At 56.3% G+C, this 27,912-nt stretch overlaps 2 protein-coding genes across 55 annotated transcripts in view; one reads left to right on the forward strand and one right to left on the reverse strand.

Annotated features, from left to right (window-relative positions):
• The window catches only part of MRTFA (myocardin related transcription factor A), a 222,560-nt gene extending 203,091 nt beyond the window's left edge, over nt 1-19,469 (forward strand). For all 5 annotated transcript variants that reach the window (XM_065521738.2, XM_005567185.5, XM_005567186.5 and 2 more), the window contains 8 exons: nt 4,993-5,168; nt 5,686-5,835; nt 8,269-8,522; nt 8,794-8,965; nt 9,962-10,984; nt 11,898-12,050; nt 12,343-12,403; nt 17,810-19,469. In XM_065521738.2, the coding sequence (XP_065377810.1) occupies nt 4,993-5,168; nt 5,686-5,835; nt 8,269-8,522; nt 8,794-8,965; nt 9,962-10,984; nt 11,898-12,050; nt 12,343-12,403; nt 17,810-18,324 (2,504 nt within the window). In that variant the 3' untranslated portion in view covers nt 18,325-19,469. The remainder of the gene's footprint in view (nt 1-4,992; nt 5,169-5,685; nt 5,836-8,268; nt 8,523-8,793; nt 8,966-9,961; nt 10,985-11,897; nt 12,051-12,342; nt 12,404-17,809) is intronic.
• A 180-nt stretch (nt 19,470-19,649) lies between these two features.
• SGSM3 (small G protein signaling modulator 3) overlaps nt 19,650-27,912 on the reverse strand; it is a 36,180-nt gene continuing 27,917 nt past the window's right edge. For 4 of the 50 annotated variants that reach the window (XM_074003694.1, XM_074003689.1, XM_074003695.1 and 1 more), the window contains 18 exons: nt 25,177-25,385; nt 24,978-25,085; nt 24,402-24,545; nt 23,871-24,066; nt 23,493-23,638; nt 23,055-23,279; nt 22,642-22,696; nt 22,388-22,515; nt 22,148-22,303; nt 21,886-21,940; nt 21,639-21,688; nt 21,331-21,483; nt 21,056-21,126; nt 20,911-20,959; nt 20,737-20,822; nt 20,384-20,506; nt 20,230-20,290; nt 19,650-20,073 (listed from right to left, as the gene is read on the reverse strand). In XM_074003694.1, the coding sequence (XP_073859795.1) occupies nt 19,996-20,073; nt 20,230-20,290; nt 20,384-20,506; nt 20,737-20,822; nt 20,911-20,959; nt 21,056-21,126; nt 21,331-21,483; nt 21,639-21,688; nt 21,886-21,940; nt 22,148-22,303; nt 22,388-22,515; nt 22,642-22,696; nt 23,055-23,279; nt 23,493-23,638; nt 23,871-24,066; nt 24,402-24,545; nt 24,978-25,085; nt 25,177-25,385 (2,093 nt within the window). In that variant the 3' untranslated portion in view covers nt 19,650-19,995. Of the gene's footprint in view, nt 20,074-20,229; nt 20,291-20,383; nt 20,507-20,736; nt 20,823-20,910; nt 20,980-21,055; nt 21,127-21,330; nt 21,484-21,638; nt 21,689-21,885; nt 21,941-22,123; nt 22,304-22,387; nt 22,516-22,641; nt 22,697-23,054; nt 23,280-23,492; nt 23,639-23,870; nt 24,067-24,401; nt 24,593-24,977; nt 25,086-25,176; nt 25,386-27,432; nt 27,500-27,912 lie in introns of all 50 variants that reach the window. The other 46 variants (XM_074003691.1, XM_074003687.1, XM_074003692.1 and 43 more) reach the window with 28 other exon arrangements.

Consider the following 27,912-nt stretch of genomic DNA (forward strand, 5'->3'; position numbering starts at 1 on the left):
AATAACAGGCCTTGCGCTGTTCACTTTCCATGTTTGTAAACTCGGGTTGCTTCCTCTTTCACAGAGTAGGTAGATGTCAGGATTAGTGTGTGTGAACGTGTGGAGATGCCAGGAATTAGAAATCTGTGTAATACTCTTCATTTTTATTAGTGAAATCTCTTCTTGGAGACTGGCCCTTTCCACAGATATTTCACTCAACAAATATTGATGGACCCAAACAGTGTGCTAGGTGCTAAGACCATAGCCCCACAGGGCAGACCAAGTTCCTTTGTCCTTATGGAGCTCATGCCTCATGGAGCAGGTAACAGGCAGGTGAATAGGCAAGATAGAGAAGCTGTGCTGGAGGGAGCACAGGGTACTCTGGAAACACAGAGGAGGGGCACCCAACCTGGTTGCATCAGGAGGGGTGCAGCTGTCAGAGGAGGTGAAAGCCAAGCCTGGGGCTGAAGGATGAGTAGGAATTCGTGAAAGCGTGTGGGAGGGGGTGGGACAAGGGAGGAGAGGACAGTGTTCCAGATGGGGAGAACAACCCTAGGACCTGATGAGAAGGCACTGGAAGGGAGAGTATCAAGATGAGAGGTGGGAGGCCAGGTCCCCAGTGATTTGGTAGTCCGAGGTGGGAGGATCACTTGAGCCCAGGAGTTTGAGACCAGCCTGGGCAACGTAGGGAGACTCACCTATACAAAAAAATAAAAAAATTAGCTGGCTGTGGTGACACACACCTGTAGTCTCAGCTGCTCAGGAGGCTGAGGTGGGAGGATCGCTTGAGTCCAAGAGTTCAAGGCTGTAGTGAGCTGTGATTGTGCCACTGCACTCTAGCCTGGGCGACAGAGTGAGACCCTGTCTCAAAAACAAAAACGAGGTGGGAGCAGTAAGCACAGTCCAGGATGTGCAGGGCCTCTTGGCACACTTGGGAGTTTGGACTTCATTCCTTTAGTGTAAAAGGGAAAAAGCCTCTTTTCTCTCTATTTGCGCTCAATACAGAATACTTCTGGTGTTGGTATTCTGGCATGGTGTTTCCCCACATACCAAGCAGTTCTCCAGTGGACACCAGCTGGGTGCCCTTTTCAGATGCCGTCTACCTGGAGAGAGTGTCCGATCCCACAGGTTGAGGACTCAGTCCCACAAAACTTAGCCCCACTCCCCATGCTGGTCCCACGCCCCAGGTTATTTTACATTTGCTTTTAACCAACTAGCTATCTATTGGGGTTCCTATACTCTCTCCTTGGGCTTGATAATTTGCTAGAGTGGCTCACAGAACCCGGGGAAACACTTCACTTACATTTGCTGGCTTATTATAAAGGAGGCAGAGGAACAGCCAGAGGGAGGGGCAGATGGCACAGTGTAGTGGGGTGCCAGGGGAGTGGTGGTATTGGAACTTCCCTGCCCACTCCGGGCCTTCACCCTCCCAGTAGCTAGAGAAGCACGTCAAATCCTGTTATCCAAGAGTTTTTATAGGCTTGATCTCAGAGCCCCCACTCCACATCCTACATACCCACCCCCACTTTCCTGGAGGTTGGTGGATGGGCTGGTAGTTCCAGTCCTCTAATCCTCTAATCACTTGGTCTCTGTGGTGACTGGCCCAATCCTTAGTCTCTCCCAGATCATCACATTAGCATAAGCTCAGGTGTTGTAGAAAAAGATACTGAAGATACTCCTGACCTTAAGGAAATTCCAAGGGTTTTAGCTGCTCTGTGATTTTAGCTGCTCTGTGATGAGAACTGGGGGATAAAAACCAAATATATTTATTATCCTACTCTTCGATTTTGGTGATAATTGGTACAGACCTGTCTCCTTCGCTGCAGTGGGCCCAAGACCCGATCCCTGACAAGACAGCACCTGCCTGCCCCTCCTGAGGCAGCTGTGCCTTCAGAGAAAGAGGCTCAGGTTTCCCTCTAACATAGTTTTAGTTTTGGGCAGAGGGGAAACACTGCAGCAGACCCCCAGGGCATGCTGAGTTAGGCCTTGGGCCCTGATTAGAGGCGACTGGCAGTTTCTAGGGCCTCCTCTGCACTGTAGCCACCCTACTGTAGGCTGGCCCACACTGAGCCCGGAGGAGCCCTTTCCCCATGTTGATATAGTAGCCCTTATAATTCACAGATTTTCCCTGGCATTCGTCCTGCCTCATCTCAGTGGTTTCCTCTGTGTGTTCCTCAGCAGTCCCAAGTTATAGGCCAGTGTAGGGGCCAAGCCAGTTCTAGATGCTGCAGCCAGCCACAGTCTGATAAATGTGTGCCGAGAGTCAGCAGTGTGCCAGGCCGTGTGAAGTCCTGATGTCACAAAGATGAATAAAATATGACTTGTGCCCTCAAAGAATTCACGTGGGTCTGATGTGAGAAGACTAATGTATAAACAACTGATTTCTGAGTCTGGTTCCCAGTCAGATGCCAGTGCTGCCTAGTAGGAAGGCCATGGCCCTGCAACACTGTCTCTGAGTCACCTGCCTTGTGCGACTGCTTGCAAGATCACACATGATGATGAATATAAAGGGCCCAGCCTGGTCCTTGGTGCCTAGAGAGACTCACACAATGGTTGCTGCTGTTGTCAGCAATAACACTCATTCTAGACCAGCTGGCAGCTGCTGTAATGGACAGTGTAACAATGGATATGTGTGTGTCAGCGCTGTGAGAGCTCAGCAGAGGGACGTTCTCTCAGGGATGGGGACAGGTGTTGGTGGCCAGGGAAGTGCCCACACTATAGCGTGTTTTGGGGGCTGGATCAGAGTTTGCCAGGTGGAAAAGGTACAGAGGGACAAGAGGGAACAACACGGGCAGTGGCCTGGAGACCTGTGCTTGTTTGTTTGAGGAATTTGGCAATGGGGTGATTGTTGGGGACTTGAAGGAGCACAGAGCATTTGCCAGCAAAAACCAGATTGTACAGTTGAGTAGGAAGGAAGAAGGCAGTGATGGCAAATGTAGCTCATTTGCTCAATAGTTCTGTGGAGAAGGAAAACAGAGGCAGGTCCTGGCTTAGGGAGGGGTTTTCAGGCTGGGTGCAATGGAGCAGGTTTTTGGGCTGAGAGGAAAGAGTCAAGGACATGGGAGGATGGGCACCTTCAGAGGAAGAGGAGGGAGGAGGACGAGGAAATGGAACCCCGGCTGAGGTTGAGGTTTGGCTCAGATAGGAGAGGCAAAGCTGGGAAGGAAGTTTGGCTCAGATGAGTGAGAAGGAAGCGGGCAGTGAGAGCAGGGGGAGCAGACCGTTCTGAGGCCTGAGAAAAGGGCTGATGGGGGTTGGGGTCTTTCCCACACACCTAACCTCCCCATCCGACCCTTCCTCCGGGCCCCTCAGTTATCTTCAAGGTTCACACTAAGTCCTCTCCTCCAGGAAGACTTCCCTGAATCTCTCCTCAGTGTGCCCTCAGCTTCTGTGTTTTCTGTCTAGCAGAGCATTCATGGGGCTCCAAGGCAACTGGACCATAAACTCCTGGAGGGCAGGGGCCCCATCTTTGTTCCCAGGATGTGACTGTGAGTGGAGAGAGAAATAGTCTGTAGTGACCCTGGCCTGTACCAGCCCTGGGCTTTCCACAGTATGGCCAGCAGCTTCCTTGGGTTGGACTAATCTGGTGGAAGCTACAGTTCCTCCACCCTCGCTCACCATTGTCAGTACTGGCCGCCCTGGGGCTGCTGTACCAAAGCAGGTGCCCTTGCTGGGAGTAGGAGATAGTGGGGAAATCTAGCCTTGTGTCTGGCATGAAGTACACGTGGTCAGCAAGCCCCATTCTGTGTGTTGTGTACTTGCCCCTGCTGGGACAGATGAGGGGACGGAGGAGCAAGCCACCACCACAGTCGCCAGTAAGGAAGAAGCTCAGATGCGTCCTTCCCAGGTCCTGAGGGAGGAGAGAACCTCAGGTCCTGGCTGGAGGGGAAGAGCTGCTAGGAGAGCTACTGCATGGACAAACCCAGCCTGAGCTGTTGTGCCTTGTTCCTCTTCCTTACCTGGGGTCTTCCCACACAGCACACTTCCCCAGGCTTGGGCGGCAGCTCACCCCTGCCTTCACCCCTGCCTTCACCACTGCCTCCACCCCTGCCTTCACCACTGCCTCAGTTCCTTCTGCATGGATGGTAGATCAGCTGAGAACCTGCTACCCCCACCTCTTCCCACGACAGTGCTGAGCCGGTGGCTCTGACAGTGACTCTTGAAATAGCCTCCTTGCCTCTGTTCCCATCTTTCCTTCCCACTGCGACCCCATGGAACAGAAGCTTTGTGCTGCGCCCTCCTCCCCTGCCTCTGCCTCCCAGTTGGCCTCAGGAGGACACGTACTCACAGTCATCCAGAGCCTGGCAGTGGGTCAGGTCAGGGCAGTTACAGCCAGCAGGCTGTTTTCTTCTGGTGCCCCTGCTACCCAGGTGTTGGGTGTCTGCGAGCCACTGGCCTCTAGAGGAGGTCACCACACCTCCTCTATTTCACCTGTGCAGGCAAACATCCCCTTTCTGGGATACCCTCCATCTGAAGCCCAGAGCCAGGCTCCTTAGTCTGTTCCTGGCCTCTGGGGAATTCAGCTACACTCACAGGGCTGTTACCCAGGCTTTTCTGGTCCCTCGTTAGCTGGTTCAGAGCCCTCACTGCCCCGTTTGTAAGCATCATGGGGGAAGAAGAGAGTTTTGTGCAGTGTGGGATGAAGATACAGAGTACCTTTAACAATAGGGAGACGGTTGAGGTGGAAAGGTAGCCCGGGTCTCCTAGGGAGGAGCAAGGGAGGGAGGGACAACTTGACATTGAAGATTAAACACAGTATAGAGTTACAAGCAAGAGGCTAAAGGAGGCCTTTGCTCAGCCCATGAGGTCACTCTGGTGGCCTAGGAGACCTTTCTGGCCTCTCTTGCAGGGTCATGATGATGACCAGAGCTTTTTTAGACCAAGAAAGCAGATTGGCTGCTAGTCTCCTTGGTTTGCCTGCCTCACAGAGCGTGTGGGCTGTGGGCCAGGCCTGTCCCTGCTCACCTGTGCCCTGGGCTGCAGGTGGAATCTCATACCAGCTTTGGGTTTCAGTGGGCCAGGTGAACTATCCCAAAGTCGCAGACAGCTCTTCCTTCGATGAGGACAGCAGCGATGCCTTATCCCCCGAGCAGCCTGCCAGCCATGAGTCCCAGGGTTCTGTGCCGTCACCCCTGGAGGCCCGAGTCAGCGAACCACTGCCCAGTGCCACCTCTGCATCCCCCACCCAGGTGAGTGTGTGTTTCCAGATGCTTCCCCAGCTCCAAGGTGCTAGGGCTGCCCAGAGTAAGGTCTCTCTCCTGGGCCAGGGTATGCCTCCTGCTCTGGCACAGGGAAGCCAGGGGGACGCTACCCTAGTTGCTCAGGTGCTGGCTGCTTGGGCTCCCTGCTGGTGGGAGATGTGGGCAGAGGCCCCTCTCCAGCAGCCAGAGGTCAGGTGGAGGACGACGCTGGCCACGGCTGCTTTGTAGTGGGATTGCAAACCTCACTGGCCCAGTCTGTATTCATTTATTTGGAGCAGCCTGCTTTTCTTGAGTATATTCAGTTCTGTGACCTTTTCATTGCCTTCTCTCTTTCTTTCCTAGCTCCTCCTGCCACCCTGGGGGTTGCTCTTCTCCTCCCCCAGTCTCTGCCCACCATTTGCCCTCTGACAGTGGTGGCGTCTGAGGACCCTGTGTAGGGTCAGGGCAGGCTGGGCACACCCTGCCTGGAGGTGGCCATGTCCTCACTTCCCTTTTTCCCTCTCAGGTTGTGTCTCAACTTCCGATGGGCCCGGATTCCGGAGAAATGCTTTTCCTGGCAGAGCAGCCTCCTCTGCCTCCCCCACCTCTGCTGCCTCCCAGCCTCACCAATGGAACCACTGTCCCCACTGCCAAGCCCACCCCCACGCTCATTAAGGTACATTTCTGCCAGTGATTGTACCCTCCCCTTCCTGGTGCCCTTTGGAGTCCTGCTGTGACTTCATTCCAGCTGTGGGGACAGCTGCAGGGGGTGTGGTGCACGTCCTCTCCCATTGGTCTGGGAGTTTCTTCCTGTTCTCTCCGCTGTCCGACATAACACTGGCTGTTGCGATCATAGCCACCAGTTATTGGTGGCTGTGGGCTGGTCTTGGGCATTCCAGGTACTCATTCCTGCTCTCGTCCATGAAGTCATTCCCACACATTATGTCTTGTTCACTCAACAATTCCGTGAGGCAGAAATAGAGCCCTTTGCTACAAGAGAGGAACTGAGAAGTGAAGTGACGTGGCCAGAGGCACGCAGGAGGTGTCACTGAGTGTTCTCCTCCTTCAGGCCTGACCTGAAATGCCGGCAGGAGGCGGGGGTTACTGTCGTCGGTGTGGGGAACCCTGTGCTGGGCACTACTGGCCTCAGGGACTCAGGCGTCTGCTGTTAAATTCAGCTGCACCAAGAGCTGATGCAGGGTCCCCCCTGCTCCACAGAACTGCCTGGCCACCAGGATCTCAGGGACCGCAACCCCACACCTCCACCTGGCCCACGCCTCCCTGACTTGCTTCACCTGTACCCTTTCTGCTCTGTCCTTTCTTACTCTCTAGGTTCTCGCCTCACACAGACCCTGTGCCTGGCTTGGCAACCCCTGGCCATCTGAGCCTCAGGAGAGGCCGACAGTCTGTAGCCTGGGCTGTCTGGCGCTCGTGCTCTGGCCTTAGAAGGCCCCACTAGCTCTGGGAGCTGCCTGCCCATCTTGTGACTCTCCCTGGCTCTGTCCCGTGGTGACATCCCCAGTCCCGCCTCTGCACATGACCCTGTCATCTCTGCTGTCTCCTGCTTCCTCCATGTCAGAAAGTCACTATGGCTTCCTGAATGTCACTGTCTCCTCCTTCAGGCCTGGGAGCAGTGAGTGGCCTCTCCTCCCAGCCTACGCCTGCTTTCAGTGCTGCCTGCCCAGGCGCTGCCTCCTCAGTGCCTTTCCTGCACCTGCATTCTCTTCCTCACTGTCAACAGGTGTCCCTGCTTTTCCCACAGAGTTCCTCCCTCCAGCGTGCTTCTCCTCACACTCCTGTTGCCTTCCTTTGCCTCCCACGTTTGGAAGAAGAGTCTGTGTATTTTGTCTACACATCTCTTCAGTTACCCCACCAGTGGACTGAAACATTATCTTCAGGGGCCTCAATCCAAGTCCATCCCCACCGCTGTGCTCCTGGCCCAGCTATTGGGGTTCTCTCTCTTTGGTTGTGTTTTCCCTGCCTCCCTCTTCCTCCCTTTAATTGGGGGTGCTCCCTAGGCTCTGCCCTCTGCCCCCTCTCTCCCTCTGCCTCCTCTCTCCCTCTGCCTGTACTTCTGCCTGCTCCCCAGCCTGTGCTCAGAGGCTCTCTGTGGCTCTGTTCCCTTCTTCTGGAACAATCCTGGCCCCACAGCCTTGGCAGCCCTGCCCTTTCTCCATCCTTCCCATGCTCCCAGCAAAACCAGAACCTCTTCTGGGGTCACTCCTCACCTGCCACATGTTCACTTTGTCTGTTCTTCCACTAGTGGGTCACCTGCCCAAACCTTCCTTTCGGTCCTCATTGCCACAAGGTCTAGACGCCACCTGTTCCTACATCCAGCCTTGTACGCTTCTATCTGCCGTTCTCTGCTCAAAACTTCTCAGCTCTCCGCGGTCTCTCTCTGGCACTCCCTTGCTAACTCACCTTGTCCAACTGTGCCCTTCCTTGCTCCAAGAACAGGCCTCCCACATATCGCCTACTGGCCCTTGGTCAGTTTGGGTCTTCTGACTCTCCTGGCCCAGCAGCTGTGCCAGCTGGAGGTCTTTGGGGGCATGAATAGGAGCTTTTGGAGTCCTGTGTTAGAACAAGAACAAGATCACCTTGTGACTTTGGGCAAGTGACTTCTTTGAGCCTGTTCACCATTTTCAAGTAGACATGACAGTTCCTACCTGGCAGGATTCCCCCCAGCCCCAAAAAGAGCAAGCAGCGTTCTTGAGAAGCTTGCGTGGCTCCGTCTTTGTAAAGTGCCTGGTCTGGTGCAGCCCAAGCTCCATCAGTCAGCTGGGTTTTACCTCCTTGTGTTCACTCTGGCTTGGGGTCATGGTGATGTCTGTGCTCGAACATTTGGTTGATTTACGTTCCAAGCTAGAAGCTCTTTTAAGCCAGGGGCCAGGCACAGCCCTCTTTGTCACTCCAGCCCCTTGCCTGGCACATTTCTGGGCATGTTTCTGCTTTCAACGGAGTGTATGGTCCCATGGGGAATTGTGGAAATGGGCAAAGTGTGGATGGAGATGTCTTCTCGGAAGCCACACAGGCGTGGGGAGAGCTGCCAGCCCCACACCGAGAAGCCTGAGGCTGCCCCTGAGTGGCACCCTGTCTCCTGTGCCCTCAGCAAAGCCAACCCAAGTCTGCCAGTGAGAAGTCACAGCGCAGCAAGAAGGCCAAGGAGCTGAAGCCAAAGGTGAAGAAGCTCAAGTACCACCAGTACATCCCCCCGGACCAGAAGCAGGACAGGGGGGCACCCCCCATGGACTCATCCTACGCCAAGATCCTGCAGCAGCAGCAGCTCTTCCTCCAGCTGCAGATCCTCAACCAGCAGCAGCAGCAGCACCACAACTACCAGGCCATCCTGCCTGCCCCGCCAAAGTAGGCACCCACTCGCCACCACCTGCCCCTGCCCTTCCCGAGCCACCCTGAGCCAGGCAGGTACCAGATCTGGTGGAGCTGAACCCCACATCTTTAAGGACCCTCTGGTCTGGATGCTACAGAGTGGTCTGCAGGCAGGGCCACCCTAGCCTTTGCTAGGCCCTTGCCCCATGCCTATCTGTACCCAACCCTGCAGCCCAGGCTTGGGCTGCCACCTGCAGAGGCCACGGGTGATGCTGGATGGGTGCTCATTTCCACCTTTTCTTCTCAGGTCAGCAGGTGAGGCCCTGGGAAGCAGCGGGACCCCCCCAGTACGCAGCCTCTCCACTACCAATAGCAGCTCCAGCTCAGGTGCCCCTGGGCCCTGTGGGCTGGCACGTCAGAACAGCACCTCACTGACTGGCAAGCCGGGAGCCCTGCCAGCCAACCTGGACGACATGAAGGTACACAGCCACTGGAAAACTTGAGCCACTGCCAGCCTGGCCCTTCCCACAGGGGCTGTCCGGGTGCTGGTTTTTAGGCAGGGAAGGCATCCAGCCTAGGACCCACCATCGTGGAAGGCAGCGCAGGGCTCCAGGCTCTGGTCCCCATCAGACAGGGGCACCTTGGACACAGCTCCGAGGCTGCCTGGAGGTGGTCATGGCGAGTGACACCAGCTTCCTCGTGGTGGGTCCTGTTGTTGGCAGCACAGCCGACATCTGTCCAGGCAGTCGTGTGTCTCTTATCTTCCTCGACTTGTATGGTACATGCAGTGTGAGAAGTGGGGATGGGTGTCCCTTTGAGGATGGTCAAGCTGAGGCACTGACAGGAGGAGAAGCTTGTCCACAGTCGCAGACCTGGTCAGTGTAGACCGGGCTGTCCAGTAGCAACCCTGCTCGCATTTTCCCCTTTGCTGGTGAATGCGGAGCTCAGGGTGCTATTCAGATGCAGTGTCTGCCTGGAAAGAGAGTGGCCTGTGATCAGGGTCACAGACTTGGCTTCCGTCCTAGGGCCTTGGAGAGGAGTGGGTCATGCCCAGTGTCTTGTGTGTTTTCTCTGCCCCATCAGAAGATTGACTGGACCAAGCTCTCCCTTGAGAACTTGTTCTCTGAACCAGGCTGGGCCCTACTTTCATGAGCTCAGTTTTCTCTTCTGCAAAATTCAGTCTGTTCCATTCAAGATTTATTGAGCCCAAGCACCATGTTGGGGGCTGGGGGCAGCTGTGGGCACCATGTGCCAGCCCCCGCTGCCTGCATAGGTGGGGAGCATTTTAACCAGGTCCCTGCTAGAGTGAGAACAATGAAAGGGAGGATGCTGTTGGCTCAGGTGGTGGGGGGCATTGCGCCCTCCAGGGTGCTGGAGGATTAGGGTAGTTGATGCATCTGAAGTGCCCTTCTGCCTGGACCCAGTGCCCTGTGTCCAGCTGCCCCTGGCCTCCCTGACTGTTGACTGCCTTGCAGGTGGCAGAGCTGAAGCAGGAGCTGAAGTTGCGATCACTGCCCGTCTCAGGCACCAAAACTGAGCTGATTGAGCGCCTTCGAGCCTACCAAGACCAAATCGGCCCTGTCCCAGGAGCCCCCAAGGCCCCTGCCACCACCTCTATCCTGCACAAGGCTGGCGAGGTGGTGGTAGCCTTCCCGGCGGCCCGGCTGAGCACAGGGCCAGCTCTGGTGGCAGCAGGCCTGGCCCCAACTGAGGTGGTGGTGGCCACGGTGACCAGCAATGGAGTGGTGAAATTTGGCAGCACAGGCTCCACACCGCCTGTGTCTCCTACCCCCTCAGAGCGCTCACTGCTCAGCACCGGCGATGAAAACTCCACCCCCGGGGACACCTTTGGTGAGATGGTGACGTCTCCCCTGACGCAGCTGACTCTGCAGGCCTCGCCACTGCAGATCCTCGTGAAGGAGGAGGGCCCCCGGGCCGGGTCCTGTTGCCTGAGCCCTGGGGGGCGGGCAGAGCTAGAGGGGCGCGACAAGGACCAGATGCTGCAGGAGAAAGACAAGCAGATCGAGGAGCTGACGCGCATGCTCCGGCAGAAGCAGCAGCTGGTGGAGCGGCTCAGGCTGCAGCTGGAGCAGGAGAAGCGAGCCCAGCAGCCCGCCCCAACTCCTGTCCCCACCCCTGCCCCTCTCGGCATGCCAGTGAAGCAGGAGAACAGCTTCTCCAGCTGCCAACTGAGCCGACAGCCCTTGGGCCCTGCTCACCCATTCAGCCCCAGCCTGGCGGCCCCAACCACCAACCATGTAGACCCTTGTGCTGCGGCCCCGGGGCCCCCGTCCGTGGTGGTGAAGCAGGAAGCTGTGCAGCCTGAGCCCGAGCCGGTCCCCGCCCCCCAGCTGCTTCTGGGTCCTCAGGGCCCTGGCCTCATCAAGGGGGTTGCACCTCCCACCCTCATCACTGACTCCACAGGGACCCACCTTGTCCTCACCGTGACCAATAAGAATGCAGACAGCCCTGGCCTGTCCAGTGGAAGCCCCCAGCAGGTACCTGGGTATGGGAGGAACCGGGCAGGGCCCAGAGGAGGGTGGGAAGAGCGTCTCGCTGCAGCCCTCGTGGGCCAGGGGTCCCCTCGTGCTGGGCATTTTGTGTTTGCTTCGTTTAATCTTCCTTTCGACCCTCTGAAATGAGCGGTCGTTATCCCCATCTCACCACGGGGAGCACTGAGACTTAGGAAAGTTAAGGCACCTGCCTGAGACCCCTTAGCCGTAGGGCGGAACCATTGGCGAGCTCTCCACCTCTCTGGCTGTTGAGACTAGAACATTTTTGCATCTCAGCAGAGGACTCCTGAGCAGCCCACACCAGGCTGGGCCTGCCTTAGTGCTGCTCTATGGGGAGTGGCCAGTGAAGGTCAGAGGTAGCCTGCCCTGGGGAGAGGCTGTGGGGTCCTCTGGCCAGGATCCAGCTCAGGGTCCTCCCCTCAGAGAGGCCAGCTCTCCCCACCGAGGTGTCAGCAGCAGAAAGCTCCCCAGCAGACCTTCTCTCAGCCTGGGCCACAGGTGAGGCTGCCCTAAGGCTTTATGTAGCCTTGTGGTCCTGCAGAACTTGGGGGTGGAGGAGACAGTGACAGGAACAGGTACCTCAGGATAGGAGATGGGGGTCCCTGAGCAGACCCAAGCAGAGAAAGAAGCTGCAGAAATCTCAGGGAGTGACCAGCCCAGCGCAGAGACCTCTCCCAAACCTCAAGAGGCCAGGCACCCCCTGCAGGGTTGAGGGTCCCCCATCCTGTATTCCTTCTTACCTAGTGGCTTTCACGAAAGCTCCCTAAAAGCCAGTGCCCCCCATCTGCCCTCCTGGAGTGTGAGAGGCCCTGGCCTTATCCCCACCCCTCACCCCTACAAGGCAGGTCTGTACCCCCAGCCCCCTGGCCACTGGTCCTCTCCCTGTTCTCCTGTCCAGCCCTCATCCCAGCCTGGCTCTCCAGTGCCTGCCGCCTCTGCCCAGATGGACCTAGAGCACCCACTGCAGCCCGTCTTTGGGACCCCCACTTCTCTGCTGAAGAAGGAACCACCTGGCTATGAGGAAGCCATGAGCCAGCAGCCCAAACAGCAGGTGAGGAAGGCGGGCTGGGCCTGGCCATTGTGGGCGGCTGCCCTAGGCTGCTGGGCTGAGGTTCCTACAGCCCCAGCTGCAGGAAAAGGGGGCAGGTGAAGCCCAGCTTCAGGGTCAGAGAGGCCTTGGGGAGTGGGCCGTTGGGGGATGGGCACCAGGAGTCCGGACATGCCCGTGGGTGCTGTGGATCTGGCTGCTTATTCTGGTAGAGGGAGGGGCCTCATTCATAGTTCAGGCTGGGAGCCCCCATTCAAGAGTTTCATCTTTTTTTTTTTTTTTCTTTGTCCCGCAGGAAAATGGTTCCTCAAGCCAGCAGATGGACGACCTGTTTGACATTCTCATTCAGAGCGGAGGTAACCCCAGATCCCCTGCTGCCTCCTGACAGCCTTCTCTGTTCATAGGTGTCTCTAGCCCTGGGTTGGTTTGTTTTTATTGAATGCTTCCATGCGTGACTGGTCTTGGGCAAGCACTGTGGATGCAGTGGTGGCTGTGAGCCCTCCTGTCTCCAGGGCCTGGATGAGAGGACCAGGGAAGGTGTCGTCCTTCATTCAGCAGGGAGCACTGCCCCAAGGCCCTCGCCTGCCAATGAGCAGAAGAGACATTTGCCCTTGTGGAGCTCACAGTGCAGCCTGGGGAGGTGGACAACAAGTAGAAGAAATAAGCAGATCATATGGAAGATCCGAGAGGAGCCTTAGGACAAAAACGGAGGGGAGGGAGAGGTCTGGGGAGCCTGGTGGGGAAGGGCCGGGATGGCTCCTGTGAGCAGGAGCAGCTGTGTGCATCTGTGCGGCCTTGGGAGTGACTGGCGAGTTGGAGTGTAGTTGAGGAAAGGGAAAGAAGGGCTTTGTGGCCAGATCATGCGTGGCCTCCTGGGCATCAGGGCAGGGTGGCTTTGGCTCCATTGTGTGGGAAGCCATCGCACAGCCTTGGGTAGAGTGGCCTGGTCTGATGCAGGACCCAGGAACCTTCCAGCTGCTGTAGCGATAGCAGCTGCGCAAGGGCAGAAGCAGGGAGCCCCAGGTTGGGGGTGGTGGGAGAGCAGGGCTGTGGCCCAGCAGGCAGCAGTGGCAGGCGGAGGAACAGCTGGAGTCGGCCCCATTTGGAAAGAGCCAGGTTGGTGTGTTTATGGATGAGGTGTGGAGAGAGGGAAGCAACAGCCAAGGATGACTTCAAGGGCTGTAGCCTGAAGGGCCAGGGTGGAGCAGCCATTGATGGGGTGAGCTGGGGAGGGGGCACGTGTGGGACCACATTGTGCAGTCCCTGATGGGGTGTGTCATGAGTGGAGGGTTTACAGGGACAGTTGACATCGAGTGGCATTTGTAAGAGAGGTCTGGGCTGCATGTAGGAGTTGGGGTGTTGTCGCATCTAGATTGGCAGTTGGAGCTGGGAGGCTGCCCAGGGCGTGAGGTGAGGGAGCAGAGGTCGGGGCTGAGCCCAGCCTTAGGGGTCGGGAGGACAAGCAGTGGCAGGGTGTGGTGTCCTGGAAGCCAGCTGTGGCCAAGGGAGCTGAGGACCGAGGCCTGGACACGGAAGCAGGTGTCATGGGCACAACAGGAAGTCCGTGAGAGGCCTGAGAGCAGGGTTGGGGGTGGCCATGGAGAGCTCTCTGGGAGGTTCCTCTGCAGAGGGGAGGAAGAGGGTAGGGCAGATGCTGGGTGGGAGACAGCGTGCATCTGTGTGAGGGACCCAGCTGGGAGTGGAAGATCCCAGAGGACCCCGAGATGGCCCTGGGAAGGAGCTCACTGGCAGCAGCAGGCAAGAAGGCTGGGCGTGTGGTGCCGACCCTGGGCGGCGAGCGCGGACTTCTCTCCACGTGTCTCAGTGGCTTCTGGAGGAGGAGGAGTGGCTGAGGGGTACAGGCAAAGCGGGAGCTCAGCCTGGAACCACAGCTCTACCAGAGTGGATTTGATGATGTGTGAATTTTATTTCAATTTAAGATGAGCTCAGTCACTGGTGTTCCTGTGAGGTCAGCAATTCTCAAGCCTTAGGGAGAATCCCCAGGTCCCTGGGGCCTGAGGCGCATCTCTCACCAGTGTAGGTGGCACTGAGGCAGCAGGTATGGGACCTGCTTTGGGGATGACTGGGCTGGGTGCTCAGGAAAGAGGCCTTGGCATGAGCTTCAGGAGTTTCCAAGGGAAGGTGGTGCTACTCCAGAGATTGTTCAAGGAAAAGGGAACAGGCTTTGAACTCTAACTTCTAAGAGATGGCAGAGAAAGGGAGAATGGTGGGTGTGGGTACCGCCTGCCCCCAAAGGGACACTGAGAAGTGGCCCAAGAGGTGGCAGTGATGCCAGAAGCAGGTGTTTGAGGAGAGAGGTCTGGGCAGGTGGTGGCAGCTGGAGGTGAGCGACCTCCTTGCCTGTGAGAGCAGCTGCAGGGCAAAGAATGCATTCTGCTGGGACAGGAGGGGCTGGAACCCACAGGGTTGGGGAGCAGGCCTGGTTTTTGCATAATTCTTTTTTTAAGTTGTAGTGAAATAATTCTAACCATTTTTTAAATGTACAATTCAGAGGTATTAGGTCCATTCAGTGTTGTGCAGCTATCACCCCATCCACTCTAGAATTTTTTTTTTTTTTGAGACGGAGTCTCGCTCTGTCACCCAGCCTGGAGTCCAGTGGCACGATCTTGGTTCACTGCAAGCTCCGCCTCCCGGGTTTACGCCATTCTCCTGCCTCAGCCTTCCTTCTGCTCACTGCTCGGGCCTCGTGATCCGGCCGTCTCGGCCTCCCAAAGTGCTGGGATTACAGGCTTGAGCCACCGCGCCCGGCCAACTCTAGAACTTCTATATCACCCCATAGGGAAACTACCCATTAGACAGTAACTCCCCATTCTCCCCAACTGCAGCCCTTGGCAGCCCCCATCCCACTTTCTCTATGAATTTGCCTATTGTAGGGACCTCACAGAAGTGGAATCAGTTTGTCCTCCTGCATCTGGTGTATTTCACTCAGCATAATGTCCTCAAGGTCCATCTGTGTTGCAGCATGTGTCAGAATTTCACTCTTTTTAAAGGCTGAGTCGTACCCCTGGTGTGGATACACCACATTTTCTTCATCCATTCATCTGTGGCCGGACACTTGGGTGGTTTCCACCCTTTGGATGTTGTGAATGTGGGTGTGCAAGTGTCTGTCTTGAGTCCCTGCTTTCAGTTCTGGGCATAACCTAGGGCTAGAATTGCCGGATCATGTGGTAGTCTGACTCTATTGCCCAGGTTGGAGTGCAGTAGTGCGATCTTGACTCACTGAAACCTCTGCCTCTCGGATTCAAGCAATTCTCCTGCCTCAGCCTCTCGAGTAGCTGGCACCCACCTCCACACCCGGCCAATTTTTTTGTATTTTTTAGTAGATGCGGGGTTTCACTGTGTTGCCCAGGCTGGTTTTGAACTCCTGAGCTCAGGCAGTGTGCCCGCCTCGGCCTCCCAAAGTGATAGGGTTATAGGCGGGAGCCACCACACCCAGCCTCCTATGGTAACTTCTGTGTTTAACTTTTTGAGGAATCACTAAACTGTTTCTACTGCAGCTGTAACATTTTACATTCACACTAGCAACACACAAGGGTTCCAGTTTCTTCACCTCCTTACCAGCACTCCTTTTCATTTTTTTTGATAAAAGCCACCCTAATGGGTGTGAAGTGGTACCTTAGTTTGCATTTCTGTAATTTAGTGATGTGGAGCACCTTTTCATGTGCTGCCTGACCATTCGTGTATCTTCTATTGGAGAATGGCTGAGTCCTTTGCACATTTTTAAAATTTTTTAAAAACTTGTGGTAAATTGACCGGGTACAGTGGCCCACACCGGTAGTCCCAGCACTTTGGGAGGCTGAGGCAGGTGGATCACAATGTCAGGAGATGGAGACCATGCTGGCTAACATAGTGAAACCCCGTCCCTACTAAAAAATACAAAAAAATTAGCCAGGCGTAGTGGCAGGCGCCTGTAGTCCCAGCTACTCGGGAGGCTGAGGCAGGAGAATGGCGTCAACCCGGGAGGTGGAGCTTGCAGTGAGTCGAGATCATGCCACTGTACTCCAGACTGGGCAACAGAGCGAGACTCTGTCTGAAAAAAAAAAAAAATTGTGGTAAATAATGCTTGTAATCCCAGCACCTTGGGAGGCCAAGGCAGGTGGATCATGAGGTCAGGAGTTCGAGACCAGCCTGACCAACATGGTGAAACCCCATCTATACTAAAAATACAAAAATATTAGCTGGACATGGTGGCATGTGCCTGTAATCTCAGGAGGCTGAGGCAGGAGAATGCTTGAAACCAGGAGGTGGAGGTTACAGTGGGCCAAGATTGCCCCACTGCATTATAGCCTGGGCAACGGTGAGACTCAGTCTCCAAAAAAAAAAAAAAAAAAAAAAAAAAAAAATGGTAAAATACACCTAAAATTTACTTTTTTTGTTGTTGTTTTTTGGTAAAGACGGGGTCTTGCATTGTTGCCTAGGCTGAGCTCAAACTTCTGGCTTGAAGCCAGTCCTCCTGTCCTGGCCTCCCAAAGTGCTGGCATGACAGGTGTGCCATTTTACTGTTGTGAATGATGCTCTTCTCAACACCTGTGTACAAACATCTGCGACTCTGCTTCCAGTTCTTTTGGGTATATGCCCTACAGTGGAATTGCTAGATCATATGGTAATTCTTTTTTTTTTGGAGATGGAGTTTTGCTTTTGTTGCTCAGGCTGGAGTGCAGTGGCACGATCTCGGCCCACTGCAACCTCTGCCTTCCGGTTTCAAGCGATTCTCCTGTGTCAGCCTCCTGAGTAGCTGGGATTACAGGCGCCTGCCACTACACTTGGCTAGTTTTTGTATTTTTAGTAGAGATGGGGTGTCACCATGTTGGCCAGGCTGGTGTCGAACCCCCGACCTTGTGATCTGCCCACCTCAGCCTCCCAAAGTGCTGGGATTACAGGCGTGAGCCACCACACCTGGCCAGTAATTCTATTTTTAAATGTTGGAGGAACCTCCATACTATTTTGCATAGCAGCTGCACCATTATTGCATTTCTATCATAGGGCACAAGGGCTCCAGTTTCTCTGTATCCTCACCGGCACTTACTTTTTTTTTTTTTTTTTTTTTTTTTGAGACAAGAGTCTTGCTCTGTCACCCAGACTGGAGTGCAGTGGCCAGATCTCCGCTCACTGCAAGCTCCGCCTCCCGGGTTCACGCCATTCTCCTGCCTCAGCCTCCCGAGTAGCTGGGACTACAGGCGCCCGCCACCTCGCCCGGCTAGTTTTTTGTGTTTTTTAGTAGAGACAGGGTTTCACTGTGTTAGCCAGGATGGTCTCGATCTCCTGACCTCGTGATCCGCCCGTCTCGGCCTCCCAAAGTGCTGGGATTACAGGCTTGAGCCACCGCGCCCGGCCGGCACTTTCTTTAAAAATTTAATTTTACAGTAGCCACTCCAGTGGGTTTGAGATGTATCTCACTGTGTGGTCTCCCTCATGACTAGTGATATTGAGCTCTTTTCATGTGCTGCTGGCCATTTGTATATAATTGGAGAAATGTCTGTTCAAGTCCTTTACCCATTCTTGAGTCAAGTTTGGTTTTTTTGTTGTTGAGTTTTAGAAGTTCTCTGTGTATTCTGGATATCACTTCTTTATCAAATACATGATTTGCAAATATTAAGAGTTTTATAGTTTTAGCTCTTACATTTAAGTCTTTGATCCATTTTATTTTTGTAAATTGTGTGAGGTTAGGGTCCACCTTCATTCTTTCGCATGTAGATATACAGGCTTGGTTTCTGATATCCACTTACTGTCTTGATTGGCAGAAATTTCAGCAGATTTCAAGGAGCCGCCGTCCCTGCCAGGGAAGAAGCCATCCCCGAAGACAGCCTGTGGGTCCCCCCTGGCAGCACAGCCATCACCCTCTGCTGAGCTCCCCCAGGCTGCCCCACCTCCGCCGGGCTCACCCTCCCTCCCTGGGCGCCTGGAGGACTTCCTGGAGAGCAGCACGGGGCTGCCCCTGCTGACCAGTGGGCATGAGGGGCCAGAGCCCCTTTCCCTCATTGATGACCTCCATAGCCAGATGCTGAGCAGCACTGCCATCCTGGACCACCCCCCATCACCCATGGACACCTCGGAATTGCACTTTGCTCCTGAGCCCAGCAGCACCATGGGCCTGGACCTGGCTGATGGCCACCTGGACAGCATGGACTGGCTGGAGCTGTCGTCAGGTGGTCCTGTGCTGAGCCTGGCCCCCCTCAGCACCACAGCCCCCAGCCTCTTCTCCACAGACTTCCTTGATGGCCATGATTTGCAGCTGCACTGGGATTCCTGCTTGTAGCTCTCTGGCTTGAGACTGGGGTGGGGACGGGGCTGGGAGCCAGGGCACTCTGGTGCGTGGCGCTCCTGCGTGATTCGGCCTCTCCACATGGTTGTGAGTCTTGACAATCACAGCCCCTGCTTTTTCCCTTCCCTGGGAGGCCAGAACAGAGAAGCCCCTACTCCTGGTTCGGGCCCACCCAGGGCAGAGGAGAGCAGCTGTCAAGCAGCAGCCCTGGCTCTCACGCTGGGGTTTTGGATACCCAGTCAGGGCCAGGGCCATTTCAGCTTGACCTTTTTTGAGGTCAGGGGCACTGTCTGGCTACAATTTGGCTAAGGTAGGTGAAGCCCAGCCAAAGCCCAGCCAGGAGGCTTCTCTTCTGACCCAGGGCTGAGACATGTCAGGGGGTGAATCTCCTTTTTGTTCCCTGCTTTGCTGTGAAGGGATAAATTAGCCTGGGCCTCTACCCCCTAGTCCCCATGTCTGCCAACCCCAGGGCTTCCTGGGATGGGGCTCCCTGCCATTTTAGTGTCTTGGTGTAGTGTAACCATTTAGTGGTTGGTGGCAACAATTTTCTGTACAGGTGTATATACCTCTATATTATATATCGACATACATATAGACATATATTTTTGGGGGGGGGGACAGGAGATGGGTGCAACTCCCTCCCATCCTACTCTCACAGAAGGGCCTGGAATGCCATGGCTCCTAGGGACTGGATGCAAGGTTACCCTTGAGCTATGTGCCACCGTCTGGTGCCCAGTCTGGCATGCAGCTACCCAGGCCCACCCATCACGTGTGATTGACATGTAGACACCCTGCCACGGCCTGTGCCCCACCTGCCCTGCTTCCTGGTTCCTTATCAGTGCCACGAGGGCAGAGGTGCTACCTGGACTTCCTGCCAGGAGCTCTCCACCCACTCACATTCCATCCCCACCGCCTCACTGCAGCCAGCGTGACCCTAGGACAGGAGGGAATTGGGCCCAGCTTCACCCTGCTGTGGGGCTGAGAGATGGCCATGAGGTTGTGGCTGTCTCCTGCCCTGGGGCCACTGGCTTCACACTCTGGCCTGACTCATAGGGGAGTAGGGGTGGAGTCACCAAAACCAGTGCTGGGACAAAGATGGGGAAGGTGTGTGAACTTTTTAAAATAAAAACAAAAACACAGGCCTGTTAGTGCATCTTAATCCATGGAAGGGGTGGGTGGCATAGGTGGGGGTCCTGGGCCTGTTGTGTCCCAGCATCTGAGGGGCCAGGCAGTGCCTTCTAGACTAGACTACTCAAGGAAGGGCAGAGCCTTGGACATGAAGACAGCTCTGCAGCCCTGGCTGTACAGAAGACAGGAGGTACGTTCTCAAAGACAGTTTATTTATACACCAAGGAGGACAGGAGCCTATTAGTCACCCCCATCCCCTTCCCTCTTCCTGAGCAAAGACTGGCACAGACATGGCTCCCCACCGCCTCACAAGGCTTTTGGTACAAACTGGTTTGGCCCAGAGCATCTCTAAGGACCCTGGTAGGGCAGGGCACCCTCTGCTGCCACCACCTGGGATGTGCTGGGGAACCTGGAGTGGGGCAGCCTGATATCCCGGGGCCCCGGCCAGGGCTCTGGAGCTGCTCTTCCCTGGGCTCTGCAGCTTGGGGTCCTGGGCCACCTCAGACCCAGGCCCAAGGCTGGGTTGGGGAGGAGGGGTCACCCATCCACATCCCAGCTGAAGAGATGGTGCTTCACCAGCATGTCCCGGACGCCCTCCTTCAGGGGCTGCTGCGCCTGCAAACAGGGCAGCCCCTCACCTCACAGGCCTTGGGCGTGGCTGGGGTGGTTCCTAACCACTGACACCAGCACTCTGTGTCCCCACCTCAGCCACCCTGTGAACGGTTTGGGCAGCTCCATCAGCACAGGCCTTACAAGGCCCACACCACCCACCTCTCTCTTCGCAGGGAGTTCCCAGTCCTGGGAGAGGCTGAAGGCAAAGCAGCAGAGGACTCTAGAGGTGAGGAGGGGGTTGGTGAGGCTCTTGTCACCCCCAGCCAGCCCTTCCCGACCCACCTCCATTCCCCAAACCCAGCAAGGTCCTCACCGGAGCTCACACTTGATCTGGACCCAGCCCGGGCTGCGCAGGAAGGACCAGGGCTGGTACCACTTCTCCACGGTGGGCAGGCTGGAGCAGAGCACCTCCAGCCACAGGTGCAGCACCTGCTCACTGGGGACACGGCCAGGAGTGGGGAGCAGGGGCGGCTCCAGGCCCTTCTGGCTGCAGCCATGGTAGAGGCCTCCAGCCTGTCCCTCAGCAGCTCCCAGACCACCCTCTTCAGGGAAGGACCTGAGCCCCTGAGGTTCTTTGTCCTTTAGGGTCCCCTGTAAGGACCCTCCCGATGCTGGGCTGGGTCCCCCTACTCCAGCGTTCTCCTCCAACCCCTTTTCCACACTCACTTGAGCCCCACGCAGATCAGTGAGCGGAGCTTCACGTCCATTTGTGCGTGCACTGCATCATGGCTCACGTTCACAGACTGCACAGCCTGGGGACGGCACCATCCGCTGTCACTCAGGCTCCCCCACGGGCTAACCTCGAGAGGTCTATAGGGTCTGGCAGGGGAGGCCCCTTACCCGGTAGAGCAGCTCCTCCGGGGTCAGGACCTTGCCATCTTCGTCCAACCTGAGGGGGCACCAAAGCTCCTGGGGTGCCGGGGCTGGGTCAAACCCCGCCCTCCCACTGCAGGCGGCTCCACCAGAGGAACCCAGGCCCAGTTACCTGAAGGTCTTACAGAGCACCAGGCGGGAATACACGGAGGCAAAATCTCTCTCGACCTCCCGGCCTGCAGCCTGTGGGAACAGCACACGGTGTGAGTGTAGGGACAGGAAGATGCTGGTTCAAAGCCCTTGGGGCCAACTGGGCACCTGTTACTGCCCTGCCAGCTCTTCCCATCCTCTCCGTGGGGCCCAGGGACAGGAAGGGCCTAAGATGGGTACCGGGGGGCACAGCAGGGCTGGTGCAGGGTGGGAGACATGGGCCAGCCACTGACTTACCTCCTCTATAAACAGCCAGGGGTGGCAGGCGCCCCCAAGCAGGGATGGCTTCTTCAGTCCATGTTCGAACAGGGCCTTAAGGGCCGGGCAGAGGGTCCCTCGCACGAGGTCTGTGACCCCCTCCGTCACTGAGTCGTCCCCCGCGATGGAATACTGATGGGAGGGATGGGTCTGAGAAAGCCCTGCCTGACACCTGCAGCCAGTTGCCCTCCTCTGTCCTCTCTGCCATGCTACAGGCCAGGACTCACTGGGGACACAGGCCCCGGCTAGGAGGATGCCAGCCGTGCCCAGCCCGCCCACCCCCTCACCTCTTTGCTGCGCTCATCCAGGACTTCCACAAACTTGGCTGGAAACCAGCCTGTGGGAAAAATAGGCCCTGTGAGGAGCAGCCACAGCTCAGGCAGGCAGGGCAGGGGGAAGCTGGCCCAGGTGCTTCAGGGACCTCAAGCCAGGCAGGGGTAGAGAGAACGGCCTGGCAGCGGCCAGGGTCACTGAAGTCTTCTGTGCCCACCCCCTCCTCCCTCTCCCAGCTCAAGAGCAGACCAAGGCCCCCACCTCGAAGGCCGTTGAGCTCCCCCACCCAGCAGTGCTCGTCCTTCTGAGACACGATCTGCACAGGAGGAAAAAAAGCTGGGTGCCTGGGGCCAGCGCCGCCTGCACCCCCGATACGACTCCTCAGCAGCTAGGCCAGGCCAAGACCCCTACATCTTCACAAGAGCAGCTCTTGGCAGGGAAAGGGGTTGGAGTGGGGCTTGGTAGAGGGAGGCTGGGGGACCCGCCCCAGCCTGAGGACCTGTAGTCCAGCGCCCCCACGCACTGTGATGATGTCGTTCTTGCGGAAGCCCAGCTCGTCGTCGTCGTGCCGCTCGAAGTCCAGCAGGGCCTTGGCTCGGCGCCGGTGGCCGCGTGAACATGCCACGTAGTTCTCGTGGTCCCGCTGGTGGCTCTCCATGCTGTAGTCTGGAGTCAGCTCCTGCCACAGTGAACACAGGCCCACCAAGGGGGTTGGAGGAGTTAGGGCCATGTTTGGTACCAGCCCGGGGAGCTGGCCACTCACCACGCTGCAGTTTTTGGGGTCTGCGCACTGGAAGTGACGCGCCACGCGCAGGATGGCTTCCCGGAGGTCAGCCACCAGTTCCGTCTGCTTGATGTTCTTGGCCTTGAGTGCCTCCAGGTCATCCTCCCCTAGGAGGCCCAGAGAGCAATGGTGACCACGGCTCACTCCAGGCCCCCGAGGAAGCTCCACATCCACGTGAGCGTGAGGACAGACTGTTCCATGCCCACACTGCCTGGCACCCGCAGAGCTCTCACCGAAGAGCAGAGCAGTGATGGTGGACTTCCTCCGCTGGGTCCTGCGGCGAACAACCTGCACCATGAGGAGGGGGTCAGGGCGGTCCTGGCCCCCGGAAGAGAACCCACCAGCCCTTGGCTTATGCTCTCTCATCTAAAATGGCCTCTGATGCCGGCTCTGAGAGTTGAAAACAGATAATCAGTTCAGAGCTGGGTCTGCCTTCCTCCCAAACTGTGCCAGGGTCAGAACCTGAGACGCATGAAGCCCGAGGTGGCCTGGGTCACCCCACAGCTGTGGTCTGACTGGGCCAGGCTGGGGTGCAGAACAGGAAGGGCTGGTTTGTTTCCCATAGCCCCTGCACTTGCTCTGAACTTTAAGGTGACCCGTTCCCCACATGCTGTGGGCCAAGTCAGGGCCCCCCATCCTGGGTCACCTGAGAGAGGTTGGTGAGGGTGCCGGTCCCCAGGAGCTGACCCTGGTCTGCAATGAGATAGGCCAGGTGCTTGCGGCGCTGAGTCTCCACAGCCACGTCGGTGAGGGAGCCGGCCAGCCGCATGGCCACCCCCAGAAGCAGCTCCGCGTCCTCCATCTGCGACGGGATATCTGATAGCGTGTTGAAGATGGAGGCTGAGTTCTCTGACTGGATCAACTCTTCTTCCTGGGCCATGTCAGAGCAGGATGCAGGGAGAAGGTTGTTACTGCAGGAACCTGGCACTGAGCTGACCCCAACCCCCATCCTCAGGGACCCGTTTGCCTTGGCACGGTTGTCAGGGGCCGGGGGACTGGTCTTGCCTGGCCCAGGGCGGTCTCTCACTCCCTGCCCCCCATCTCGGGCTCCTACTCCTCAGCCTGAAGTGGGGCCCTGGAGCACCTTGAGGTGCAGCATGCCCAACGTGAGCTGGAACAGCACCCGGGAGCCCTCATAGAAAAACAGGTCCCAGATGCGCAGAAGCAGCTTGATGTCCACCACGCTGGCGAAGGCCGTGAGGAACCAGTGCAGTGTGATCAGGGACAGCTCTGTAAACACAGGAGCCGAAGCTGCTGGGGAGGAGGTGGAGGAAACCTCCATCCCCAGAACTGGAGGGAGGTCCTCCCTGCCCAAGAGCGAAGGAGGGGATGGGGCCGGGAACACCGGAGAACAAAAGAGCGACAAAGACCAGAGTTGGGGGCTATGCCCCATCCTCCCTTGGCCATCCGCCTGAAGCCTCCAAGCTGCAGAATGGGAGCCACTGGCTCAGAGGCCCCTTACCGATGTCATGCTCCTGGAGCAGCTTGTCCAGGCGCGGCAGGTACTGGACAATGAGGTGGCGCAGGACCCGCTGGTCAGTCTGGACGCCCAGCAGGGTGGTGCTGAAGTAGGAGGCGGGGAGCAGGTCCTCGATGATGGCGCACATCATCCAGAAGGTGTCCTCCTCCTCCAGGAACAGCAGGAGGCAGGCAGCCACCTGGCCAGGGCATGGGGATAAGGGCCCTCTACCCAGGTCTTTGTGCAAATTAGAAAAGGTGCCCTTACCCTAGGGAGACCATTTAGCAAAAGCCTCTTGGGGGGCACGCATGCTGGAACACAGGCCTTCCCCGGCTGCTTTCCTTGGCCGGCCTCAGTTTCACACCCTTTGGGGGGCCCCTCTGCTTGAATAACGTGCAGCTGCCCTGATCTCCTTGGGGACTCCCCTGTCCCCCCACCTCCCCTCCTGCTGCCCCAGAGCGGGAGACCATTCCTTGTTAGGGGTCCTGGAGGAGGCCCTGGGGCTGTCACTGCCCTTGCCGGGGCTGTGCTCACCATACCAGTGCCCTGGCAGTAGCCGATCTCTGGGTAGAGCCAGGCCAGGGCCCGGAGCACCCTGCGCAGGCGGGGCACCCCGATGCTGCCCATGCTGGCGAAGCAGGCGTTGCTGGGCATGGTGCGCAGCAGGTCCTTCTCAATCTGTCCGGCAGCCATTGGCACCCACAACAACAAGACCTTGTGACACCCTGAGAGGGAGGCAGACCCCAGGCGGGCTTCTCCCCCAGGAATGGGGATTCCTTGTGTTCCTGGTCAAGGTCACCCTCCTCCCTTCAGGGTCAGCTCCCAGCCAGTGTGGAGCTGGGACATCAAATCCACCTGGGAAGCTTCATGCCAGACAGAGTGAATGAGAACGTGTGGCCCAAGGCCTGGAGTCTATATTTAGAGTCTCCATCTGTTCCTAAAGTGGACCCGGGCTTGGGAACCCCATCTCCAAACACCAATGGCCTTTTGGACAATTCTTTCTGTGGCCTACAGAGGACCCAGGAAGGAGCATGTATCCTCTCCCCCACCCCCCAACAAGGGCACACTCCCAGAGCCCCAGGCAGCCTCCCTCTCTCCTGCCAGCCTCACCTGCTTGGCAGCAAGGGTCTCATCATTGGAGCTGTTCTTCACAATCTCGCGGTAGGACAGCTCGGAGTTCCTCTTCTTCTGCAGGGCCCCAGAGAGCCGCATCCATAGCTGAGGGAAAGGAGTCGCAAGGGCACTCAGTCTTTCTCATGACACCTAATCATGGGGCCAAGACCCTCTCAAAACCCTGTGGCCACTTTACCTGTGGCCTCATGCCATGTGGGATGCCGGCCAGCACCAGGGAACGGAGCTTCTCAGAGCGGGGCAGAGAGACTGCAATCTTGTCCCAGGTGAGATCCCCCACATCGTGGTTATGGGTGAACTCCAGGTGGGCCTGCCACCGCAGCCTCTGTGGAGCATCCTCCAGCAGCGGGGAGCTCGCCAGCAGACTAGAGCCAGGCTCACCACCTTCTGCCAAGAGACAGCCGAGGGACGCCGCAGTGAGCAGAGGAGGAAGAAAAAAGCACTCTCTACTACGTGTTCTGCAAGCAGCCAGGCCTCTGTCTTCAGGAGGGTCTCAGCTTCATGGCTCTAGGCCAGCTCTCTCCCGCCAGATCCAGATTCCCACAGCTAATGGCTTTCTGACAGTTCCAGGTGATCATCTAACCTGCACCTATGATGAGCAAAGCTCTTCACTGTCTCCTCAAAGCCACTCCTACCACAGTACTACCCAGATCCAGAAATGACACCTCCATTCTCCTGATGCTCAGCCTAAACCTTGGAGTCACCTCTGGCTCCTCCCTTGCCCAGACTCCACACACAGTCCTTTAGCAAACCCACGGCCCTTGTCCAAGCCATCGTCCTTCATCCAGATTGCTGCACTGGCCCTCCCACTGACCTCCCTGTTGCTACCCTCACCTCCCAAAGGCCGTTCTCCTCAGCAGCCACAGCAACCCTTCCAAAATGCAAGTCAGATCATGTCACACTGCTCAGAGCTGAGACTCAAAGGCAAGGGCTTTCCAGGGCTCCCTCAGCTGCTTCCTCTGGGCCATGCCCACTCTGTCCTCATCCCCTACCATTTTCCTCTTGCTCCCTCCCCTCCAATGACATGGTCTGAAAGGGCCACTTCAGGGCCTTTGCACCTCTCCTTCCCCAGCTCTGCCCATTCCCTGGCTTCCTTATATATGATTTACTGCCCTTCTTCCCTGAAGTATTTTCCCAGCCCTTCTTGCTCCAGCATGTTACATGCTTGTTTACGGCCTGTCTCCCTCTCTAAAATGAGAACTCCATGCAGTCGAGACCACCTTCAGTTTTGTTTAAGGGCCTAGGGGTGCAGCTGTGGAGACTACAGCACCCACAGTTGGGTTCATGAGATATTTGTTGAATGAATGAGGTGAAGCTCTCCTGTGGCAGCCCAGCAATCTCTGGGTGAGCTCCATAGACAGCCTCGTCCTTATTCACCCAAAAGCCAATCCCTCAGCCCAGCTTTCAAAAACACCAACTTTAATGACTTTACCTACAGTAAAATGCACAAATGGTAGGTGTACATTTTGGTGTATAAACAAATGTCTAAGCAGTCTCAGTTGCATGGCGTAACAGTGAACACTCTGACCCCAGTGACCCAGCCAAACAGATACTCCATCATACCAGCAAGTTCCCTGTGTCCCTCTCAAACCAAACCTTTACCCTGCAATTACCTGCCTACAAATCAGAAGAACAAGGAAAACCCTTGTCAGAATTGGAAACGTGAGTGACCTGAAGGTGATCAGTTGCAGTCAATTAAAATGTCCTAGCCACAGGTCTGGCCTGGCATCCAGTTGTCTTGGCAGATGACCTTCCCAATAGCCCACTCAGGACCAAAAGGCCCATTTATAGTAGAAAACAGAAAAGGATTGAGACTCAGTTATAGAAAAGTGGTTATCCAAATACTGTAAGTTCATTATGATATTATACAGCCACTGAAAATACTCTTTTTTTCTTTTCTGAGACAAAGTTTCGCTCTTGTTGCTCAGGCTGGAGCGCAATGGCATGATCCCTGCTCACTGCAACCTCCGCCTCCTGGGTTCAAGCGATTCTCCTGCCTCAGCCTCCCGAGTAGCTGGGATTACAGGTGTGTACCATCACACCTGGCAAATTTTGTATTTTTAGTAGAGACCGGGTTTCACCATGTTAGCCAGGCTGGTCTTGAACTCCTGGCCTCAAGTGATCCACCCACCTCAGCCTCCCAAAGTGCTGGGATTACAGGCGTGAGCCACCACGTCCAGCCTGAATTTTTCAACTTCTCTACAGTGAACACTATTGCTTTTACTATCAGGTGAGGTTCAGTAAAATTTATCTCAAAAAAAACAGAGGTTTCCCATACATATAACAGTATCACCCTCAGATACACTCTGTCCTTAAATCTGGAACTGTGACGCATCAGAGCTCAGCCGTCACATCTGAGTAATTCCAGTCAAGGGAGCGGAGTCCTCCCCAAAGAACATCAGCAACATGACCCACAAAAGGGGCTCAATGTTACCTTCCTTGTACACACGGAAACCAAACTCATCGTAGTAGAAATCTGGTTGCTCTGCTGACTCTTCCTTCTAGAATCAGGATGAGATTGAAGTCAGTTGTCTGTACCCTAGCTGGAGGCCTCAGGTCTGAAAGATGCCACCCACAGCGTTGCCTGCTAAAATCCCACCCAGCCTTCAAGCTCAGATCAAAGGCTACTCTTCCAAAAGCCTTCTCTGGTTACCAATCTCCTCTGAACCTTCTAGCTTCCTTGTTCTTCTCAGAGGTCAAAGATAATAAAAATCAAGGCAAGAAACATGTTTTATGCATTTGTGTCCCTATAATACCGACAGCATACTACCACAGTGATTGACTCACACAGGCACATGGAGCTAAGATACCATCTCTGGTGGGGACCCCATAACCCTGTGTGAGTTGGCCACCTCTTCCTGGGCAGCCTGCAGAGCTGGGTCCCCTTCATACCGCAGTGTGGGAGCACAGCAGG

The sequence above is a fragment of the Macaca fascicularis genome, chromosome 10 (assembly GCF_037993035.2).
Source record: "Macaca fascicularis isolate 582-1 chromosome 10, T2T-MFA8v1.1".
Taxonomy (NCBI): domain Eukaryota; kingdom Metazoa; phylum Chordata; class Mammalia; order Primates; family Cercopithecidae; genus Macaca; species Macaca fascicularis.